This window comes from Clinocottus analis, unplaced genomic scaffold (assembly GCF_023055335.1).
Source record: "Clinocottus analis isolate CAN_PGR_092001 unplaced genomic scaffold, fCliAna1.0.p SCAF_7, whole genome shotgun sequence".
NCBI classification, from domain to species: Eukaryota; Metazoa; Chordata; class Actinopteri; order Perciformes; family Cottidae; genus Clinocottus; species Clinocottus analis.
In genome coordinates this window covers 9,777,565-9,787,169 of record NW_027176229.1, presented here as the reverse complement: position 1 = coordinate 9,787,169, position 9,605 = coordinate 9,777,565, and the positions used below count along the sequence as shown (strand labels likewise).

Sequence of the window (9,605 nt, the reverse complement as noted above, 5' to 3'; positions counted from 1 at the left end):
TGTTCATGTCGTTCTGCTGAGTCATCCAATTCATTAATGAATAGGGCTGTTCCACTGAATCTCAAATAGTGATAAGAACATGCTGCAGGAGCTGAGAAGTTAAGTATAAGAAAAGAAGAAAGTCTTCTGCAGAGATGTTACTCATGGTAATGGTACTATACGCTCACACTAATACACAGCACGGAGGCAGAATAGCTTGAGTTGTTTTTTTTCAGTCAGGATGCAGTTTTCTACTAGTAACATGGGGAGGCGTTTATAGGCATGCAATGATGTTGCTCTTTTTCCTTAGCAGTTGTTTCTTGTCAAACGTGCACTGCCAGACAAAACCACAAGAATGTTGAGTCAATAATAATGTTTAATACAAGCAATAGCATTTTCAATACATTGTTCATAGGTTCAAGAATATATACATGGGTAAATATTTGGTCTTACATCTGCCTCCACAATTGAGGGAAAGTCAACATCCTGCACTGGAAAAACATTGACTCTTCTGATCACATTTGAGTTTATCTAAAGGGTGCTACATACTCCGTAGGCCTGACGCTTTGGTGGATGGAGGCTCATCTTGATGCCATAGTAACACAGAATTCATTTTAAAAAGCCCCGAGTGCTTGTATTCATAAGCACCATGTGTTATGGGCCCATAATTGTTTTGTTTCAGCATCGCAGGTGCTTGAAATATTAAAATAGACAAGTAGTTATTGTTGCAATACTCAGCTTGCTCATTGCACCAGAAGTGTGAGTAAAGCTTAGTGTGTGCTTGAGAGAGAACATGATACTGTAGTTTTGTTGGAGGGCAGAACAATTTGGAGTTCATACTGCATCTATGCACAAGGATTATCCTTTGAGCAATATGCACTCAAGTTTAAATATTAAGACATGTGTGTGGGTGTAGACACATACTAATATGTATTTCATAAACTATTGGGATGACGAGCTGTGCTGAACCTCCAGGTGTAGCTGATGGGGTTCCTGACAAAGTGAAACATTGTATCATTCAAATGCAGACGAGCAGTACAACTATGTACAGAAGACACAACAGCATGATCATCTGTCCGATGCTGTGACAGCCATACAACACATTATGACACATATAATCATTCATTTACGTAATGATAACGTAAAAAATAATTCAGAGTGGCATATATTATGTGGTATTTTGATCAAATTCAGAATTGACTGATATTGTGCACTCAGCACAATTAAAAGTCTGGAAAGGGGCCTCAGGTGACTTCTTCATTTGTACCCAATTTTGAGGCCCTGTTCTACAGAGGGGCTCTGTCATTTCAGATTACAATGACTGGTTGGTCTGTGGCTCATTTTCACCTGAGGCGGCAGGTTAATATGGCTCTGAATGTAAACAATATTAGTGTCAACATTGTCAACACATTGCTCTTGTGGTAACACACAATCAGAAATGACCTCACAAAGGTTGTTATTGTTGCAACTGCGAGGCTACAATATTATTATGGATGTTGTGTCTCCACTCTTTTTCATTTTGTATATTTACGCCATCTTAAATCATTTCGTTGTGAGGCACATTTTCATATATGTGGGTGGTGGGATGCTTATCTATTTATTCTGTCTTTGTCATGGAAAAGTTTGCCGAGCACTGGATATTTTACTACCGTCTATGCACCCACGTCATTGCCACGCTGCCATAGACCAGCATTCACATCAATGAAAAGGTGACGCGCTCTGCAGCGCCGTTTGTGCCCCTCCGTTCGGCTGTCTGCGCGCGCTCCGGCCGCACAACAATCAGGTGGTGAAATGTAGCCTAACTTACCGGGCTCTGCTATGCTAATATGGGTCGACCGTGGAGACAAAACGGTGTATGGTGTCGATGATCAACCCACCGAGACAGACTAGAACAGATCCGCAGCAATGAGTGCCTCCTTTCCAAAATCTGAATCCACGACCTCCTTACTGAAATCCTCCTCTGCGGCGAGGAGACCGACACACCTCCCTGAACGCACAGCAGAAAGCCGGAGAAGTCAGCAGCCTCCCCACCAGCACCAGCACCAGCATCACCACCGTCCCACTGCACTCCAGAGCAACCACAAAGCCGAGGAGTCCTTCTGGTCGGCTGAGTGCGATATCAGTGCCCGGAGACCCCTGTGCCATCCCTCCCTCATCGGCAGCCAGGACAGTAGTAACAATGCAGCCACTCGGAGCAAGTGTAAGTCACATGCCCCCCACAGCCAGGTCCCTGACCCACCGGAGGCAAACGGCGAGGCGGACCGAGGTATGAAGGAGCGCTGCAGGTCATCCAAGCCCACACACCGACACCACCACCGCAGGAAGCACCACCGGGAGGACCGTCCACCGGCCGAATCACCTCAACCTGAGCATCCCAGTCGCTGTCGCACGCACACCCGTCCGGTCCCCAGGATGCCCTCCCTGTCGGACAGCAACGACGACAGGGCTCCTCTCTGTGAGCCGAGGGACCACAAAGGGGTCCATTTGGCTCATAGCGGCGGCCAGGTCAACAGTCCATCCCCGTCCTCCTGCTCCCTGCTCCCGCTGTCCAGCCGGTCCTCTCGTCGCTCCCGGAGGTCCAGTGCTGCTTCTTCTGCATCTGATGTCAATATACGCAGTATCCTCAATTCACTGTTTGGGCAGGTAAGTCCCTGAGATACACGGGGGTTACATGGATCAGTTAGTTGCTTTTAAATTAAATCTCCTCCACAATTGTCCAGTAAGATATACTCATAGTGAGAGGTTTAGTGTGTAAAATGCAGGGATGCTCCTGGAGATTCGGGGGCCCTGACAAGCTGTGACCATGACACCCAAAAGCCAAATCCTATTTTATCTAAAACATAATTAGGATTGCCTGTTCTTATAAATGGTGGTTATTGCGAATGGATAATTTGATTGACCACATACTGCTTGCTTCATCTAAAAATAAAATACATTACATTTTCTTTGGTTTGCCACGCAGAAAATAGTGCTTTGTTGTTCTACAAAAGTGCACAGAGATATGAAGTGGATAAGTGTGGCTTCTGGCCATACTGACATTATGTTTACAATCAATATACTCTAATGTTCTCATGTGATGCGTTTTGCAAACACTGTCGTTACTGGGCGCATTGGACTGGGAAAGCTTCTTCTCCACATCCATGCCTTATATAATTTGTAAATAGAGCAACACCTCCTACAGACCCTCTCAATCAGGCAGGCCTTTGTTATTTAAGTGGATGTGCTGAGGCAGATGATATTAGTAAGGCGAGGTGGAAATATCTGATGTCCTAATGGGTAGTTGGTCAAAGATATATCCTATTGTTCAGTAGGAACACTGCAGTGAGTATGTGTTTGAAGCAAAGCACTTTGAAGTCACTGCCAGTGATCGAGGCTCTATTTTAAGCCTTAAATCTATTCACACAAAAGGAAAGAGATCAGCTTAATTTGCTTGGATTCCTATCAGTGGTGTGATTTTGAATAATTTTGGCTCACCATGCTAACGTCTATTAACTGTTTCATTTTCACATTGCAAATCCTTACAAAGCTCCACCTTGCTACTAAAACTCCTGAAAATGATGTTGCTTAATGCGAGCATTTTCATGTCCCTTCCGCAAAAGTCAGACTTTAGTTTTTGCCTTGTGTTTGGATTTTAATCTAATCATGAATCAGAAGGTGATTAAAAATTAGGACACTCTCACCCGTAAAATTGACTCAGTATGGGAAGACAGAGATCATCCATTGTGATTGGGGCTTCAGCAGAAAACCCTTATAAAAGCCTATTCTACAAATAACCCTGTGAGCAGCTCTGTGAAAACATCACCTCAAAAAGATCTTTGGCAAGACTGTTAAATGAAGAGGAGTTCAATGACTGGCAGAAATATAACGCATGGTTTCAGAGGTACACGCGGTATCTTTGGCATTTTGTCTCAACGGTGCATTTAAAGTAACAAGTATTTATTGTGTGGAGTGTTTCAACAAAGCGGAAATAAATGTGAACAGATTAATCAGGGATGATATTTGGTTGAAAGATTTCATGAAAAGAATCAACTCCTCACTAATGTTCTGTGCAGAGAAACATATTACCTCACTAGCAGTCTGTGTTCAGATTTTCTGCAGATATAATGCATAGATACATAGATGTAACTTTCACTGTTACGAATGGATTATGAGGAACTGTACTTTCCACAATCACAGTCTTAATGCGATTCGGTGCCATGTGGCTGCTGGAGGTCAGGATGACCTTGTCTTGGACTGCAGAGAGCAAAGGATGGACGTGTGAGGGTGTAAGGCAAGAAAAAGCAAAGGCAAAAATGCAAAAATAAAAAATGCAATGTACAAATTAAAATGCAGTCTCAAGGCTGCCAACTGACAAATTAGTCTCAAGGTTGAGAGTAAGAGCACATGTTGAGCAGACTGGAAATGGACCATTACGGTGCTAAATTGCAGAGAAAACACCTCACGATATGTGTTTGACCCTGAAGCAAAGGTTACCTGCTTGCAATCATTTTCTCCAGGAAAGCCGACAACTCTTATCCCATTTCATGTGTTATGGTGCCAGTGACACCAACAGTTTGCTCGGTGTGACCGTTGGGTGAAATAATTCACAGACAGTGATCACCTTCTTTTCCTTTAATAGGCATAATTTTGCTTCCCTGGACTTGCTCTCTCTTTCTCTCTCTCTCTCTCTCTCTCTCTCTCTCTCTCTCTCTCTCTCTCTCTCTCTCTCTCTCTCTCTCTCTCTCTCTCTCGCTCTCTCTCCTTCTCTCTCTCTCTGTCTTACTGTGTCATAGGCTGCTCATAGTATTCCTTCATTCACTTACTCCAGATAGTGCAGTACAGTGCAGACCACTGTTTTTTCAACCAGCTCCAGGTTAGCGCCCCTGTCTTCATGGGTCTTGCTCTTGTTTGCACTAGAAATCCAAACTGCAAACATCACGGAGGAAAGATCCTCATGGTCCTTTTTAGTGCCTCTTTTCTCCTTTGGTATGGGAAACTGCTTAGATTGGCCTCTGAGAACGGTAAGACTGTGTTCAGTGTGATGCACTATTACACCCTTTTTCTTTCTCAATTTGTGAGGTGGATTTTAAAGGTAAAAACCTTAAATGAAACTAAACCGTACAGCATTCCCAGAAACTGCCCATGGTTGTGTGCTGTTACATTTGTTCTTTCCGTCTGTCAGTTATTGTATTGCATTTTTTCTCTCGCATCAATGCTTTTCATGAAACGTTTGGAGTTGTATTAACCACACTCTTTAGTGTTGGTGGTGAAAATTACTTTATGAATTGTAACTACTCTCAAACCGCACTGCTTGTAGTTGGCTCTCGAATGCATTTTGAAAAACATGTTAAATGAATGGCTTCAGACTTTGACAGACCTTTTGTGTGCAACAGCAACCTTTTTTGTGAAAAAAAGTACTGTATGTCTCAAAGAAGAAAATGTGTCTTAATGTCTCATATGCAGCTTGTGCCATATTTGTTCTGCTTCTGAGTGTGTTTATTGTTCCTGTGACAGTTTATGGGTGTGAGGTGCGAGGCTCTCCAACGTGGCGTGTAAACTGTTATGAATAATGAGTGGAAAGTTGGCAATGCTGTTTAATTAATGCATTTGGCCTTTTTGACATGTTTCATATGTCACCATTGTTTCTCTCTCATACATACTTACACACAAGCAAGCATACACATATTACTTTTACAGAGCAGTGCATTTATGTAAAATCCTTTAATTTCTTGCCCCAATTCAAGAATATAGAGAGTTTACATTGACTGTCACACATCCTCTCTCAAATTGTTTCTTTCATTCCTTCTGCTCCGAAGCTGGTACAGGTCTCTAACATTGTCTCTGAACCCCTCTGGAAAGATGCTCCAGGATGCTGAGAGGAGATTCAGAGGAGTGCTATCCTGTGAGGAGATGGGCCGAGCAGGGTATCTTGAACCTTATCAGGAGTCCATTGTTTCCATGACACAAAACTGCGCTCTTGTGAGCCACATACGGTTGCAAACCTGTGTCTTCCTGAGTAAAGGCATGGCCACGTGCAGGCAGGCTGTACGTAAGTCTGGACAAATATCTTTTTCATATCTTTGTATTGATCAGAATTATATCTAACCCTGGATGGGATTTATATCATTACCAAACAAGCTGCCACAACAACTATCATCGCTCGATTGTTGAGAGACCCCTTTAATTACTTTCTATAATAATATTCCACTAGTTCTACTTCTGCTGCTATCTTGCCGGCTGTCAGAAGGAAAGACACAGATTTGGAAAGTGACTTAACCGGAAAGTTCAGCAACCGGACAGCTTAGCACTAAGGCTGGAAACAGGCTAACGGATAGCTTAGTTTTATGGAGTGTCACATGCTGGACTATTTCCTTGTTTAGGTGCAATTAATACGTTTAATAAGCGTATTGAATCATCAGCAAGACACCTAATATATAACAACTTCCTGTTCAATGTTAATCAGTTAGAACATCTGCACCGTCCTCCTGGTCTACAATATGACTTATCAATCAATCAATGTGCAGTGATGGCCCATGAATTGCATGAGAAGAATGAGCAGCCTTAATATTTTGTACTCTCCCATCTCAATAACAACATCACAGTAATGGAGGTCACGTGAGCAAACAGATGAGGCTTGGGACATGTCAGCTTAAGAGATGATGGTTGATGAACTGACAGTGATGGATTGACAGATTGAAGCACTGATGGAGTGTGCTTTGTTGGATCGGGTGGTTAAGCACCCTTGGGCTCTTGTGCCTTTGGTGTTTTCTATGTCAGTGGTTCCGGTCACAGTTCTTTAGGCCTGACGTCAATGCTTAGTGTTGTGTTTAGACTTTTCACTGCTCCTGCTGTTAACCCCTGAGGGCTCTGGTATATGTCTTCCTCTCTCTCTGCCCTTTAAAGGTTGCATTCATTGTAAGCAAGTGCTGTAAAAAAAAACAGAAACAGTCACATTCTTCTGTGAACTTGGAGGGTTATGGTTCCCAGTCGTGTTTCATAGGGATCAGCCTATTCATATTTGGGGATTTGGACATCAAGATGTGAGATAGTTTCAGTGTACTGTTAAGCGTCCTTAAGTTGAGGTCCACATTAAGGCTGAGGCTTGTCATGGAGAAGATCGTTGATTTAGGTCTGGGCATCACTGGAGTCACACCGTTGTCAGCGGTATGTTTGGATGGTGCTCACACAGTCAAGCAGTGTGTTATACTGTGTGATCATGATGGCTGCTTTTGGTTTTGCACTGACAATTTATGTATTGTCATTTCTTAATAGGACAGAGAGCTGCGTCCAGAGGAGATGGATGGTAAGATTATTTTTCTTTCATGTTCCCTCTCTCTTTACTCAAACCAAGCAGTAAAATTAAATGTAAGCTATTTTTTTAAATACAATACCTGTTTGTTAAAAATAATTTACAGAACAAAACTGAAAGCCAAATTACATGAAAAAAATTACATCTTGTGTCACATGGTGCCAGAATGTGTCTATTTATATTCAAAGTAACATACAATTCAGTTGTGAAATATACCTGTTGTTGCTCCACAGAGTTGCGGGATGCTTTCAAAGAGTTTGACAAGGACAAGGATGGTTTCATCAGCTGTAAAGACCTTGGAAACTGTATGAGAACTATGGGATACATGCCCACTGAAATGGAGCTGATTGAACTGAGTCAACAGATAAACATGAACTGTAAGGACTTAACTTGTGTATTTAAATATAATGCATATATTGTATATATAGTTATATCTTCTATGTGTATTGTGATTTGAAATCCTGTTCCAAAATCTTCTTTTATTCAGTGGGAGGTCATGTTGATTTTGAGGATTTTGTCGAATTGATGGGCCCAAAACTTCTTGCCGAAACTGCAGACATGATTGGAATAAAAGAGTTAAAAGATGCGTTTAGAGAGGTAAGTGTCTGGATTAACATTTTCATAACAGGTTGCCAAAACTGTGGTTGTGTTTATAGATTATTAAACATGATTTTTTTCTGCTTTTTGTGCTCAGTTTGACACCAACGGAGATGGTGCCATAAGCACATCTGAGCTCCGAGATGCAATGAGGAAGTTATTGGGCCAACAGGTAAGAGTTGGATCAGAGAGACAAAGCCAAAAGTCTCTGAACTATTCATTATTGAATACACACTGTGTGTGACGCTCCTCTGACTGCTGCCAACCTACTTATTTCCAGGTGGGTCTCAAGGAAGTAGAAGATATCCTGAGAGATGTTGACCTAAATGGTGACGGGCTTGTTGACTTTGAAGGTAAATCCTCTTTATTAACTACTCATTTAGGTTTTCCCGAGAGTTCATTGTCATTATCCTCTTCTCTCCCCACACAGAGTTTGTACGAATGATGTCTCGCTAAGATCATGAAGTGGTCGGTCCTGAATGTGAAGCTGTGTCCTTCTCTATACTTGACCAAGAACAACAGAGAACATGCTGATATCTCTGAGCCATCCAATTCTGAATGACACTGGAATTAAAACTCCTTGAATGTTTTGGAGCAAGGAGTCACCTCACACTTTCAATCAGTGTTCAAGTGATCTTCCTGAAAAGTCTCCAGTTCAACTGATGCAGAATTTGCTGTAGCCTAGCTGACGATTGTCCAACTTGTGTTTTTGCACTTTAATTCGCACTAAATGACTTCCTGTGTGGATAGATTGCTGGTGTCTCGTCTCATCTTCTACATGGTAAAAAAAAATAAGTCTAGCAAAATATTGCCTTTGATGTACGTCAGGATACGTAAGTCAGGATGTGAGAGTGAATGTCTGTAGAAAAGATGTAAAAGATCAGTGCACTGTTCAACATGTCTGTATGTTTCACACAGTATATGTAACATTAGAAAGTGTAAGTGTAATGTCATTTGTGTGACATTGGTGCTCCAACCAGGAACCCATGTGGCAATATAACACCTGTATTGTAACTGTGTGACCATCTGTGGGTTTTCACTGTGCCAGTCGAGTCCTATAAAAGCATCACTTTCTGACAACTACATGCAACGAAGAAGCAGATATCTGCTATCAATTCTGAAAACATTGCATATAGGTTATTGACTACAATAGATCAAGGGTGGTGTTAATTGCATATACAAAGATGTCCAGTTTTGGTTTGCAGCTCACAGGCTTGAATGTTTACTGTAGCTTTGGGAACAAGTGATGTCTGTTTTTATAAATCCATACTAGCCTGTCTGAGATCGGAATGATATATATGAACTGTACACAATTTGATTGTGTTGTACCTGTTGTGTGTCAATATGATCGTTGTTGTGGTAACTTACCACACATCTGCGTTGTCAGAGCAATTTTTATGCATGCCAAAGAGAAAAAAAAAAATTAAAATTCAGAATGCAGATTTGCATTTATGTCGAACAAAGTAAATAAAATATTTCGAGGTAACTGTAGAAAAAATAAAAAGGTGTTTATATTCAAGCCCCTTTTTCTGTGATGTTGTTAAAGAAAACACACGTGCAATAGAATATGGTTTTTAGTTTGATATTTAGACATGAAATGATCCTTACTCAAAAACATGTAAAATATCATGCTGTGCTTCTTAATCTGTACTGTTTCTAGATCAGGCCTATAAAAAATTGTCCTTCTCAGTATATTAGTATAGCATTGTGTACTGTCACTGTATGTCTTGAGTTCAAACCT

General features: G+C 41.5%; 1 protein-coding gene across 1 annotated transcript; it reads left to right on the top strand.

Moving 5' to 3' along the window:
- The first annotated feature begins 1,676 nt into the window (after positions 1-1,676).
- Positions 1,677-9,523, top strand: cabp1a (calcium binding protein 1a). Its single transcript, XM_068566740.1, has 7 exons — positions 1,677-2,622; positions 7,231-7,261; positions 7,501-7,644; positions 7,755-7,864; positions 7,962-8,036; positions 8,145-8,217; positions 8,295-9,523. Exons 1-7 carry the CDS (start codon positions 1,885-1,887, stop codon positions 8,318-8,320), a joined length of 1,197 nt encoding a protein of 398 aa, XP_068422841.1. The 5' UTR covers positions 1,677-1,884; the 3' UTR covers positions 8,321-9,523.
- The last annotated feature ends 82 nt before the right edge of the window (positions 9,524-9,605 follow it).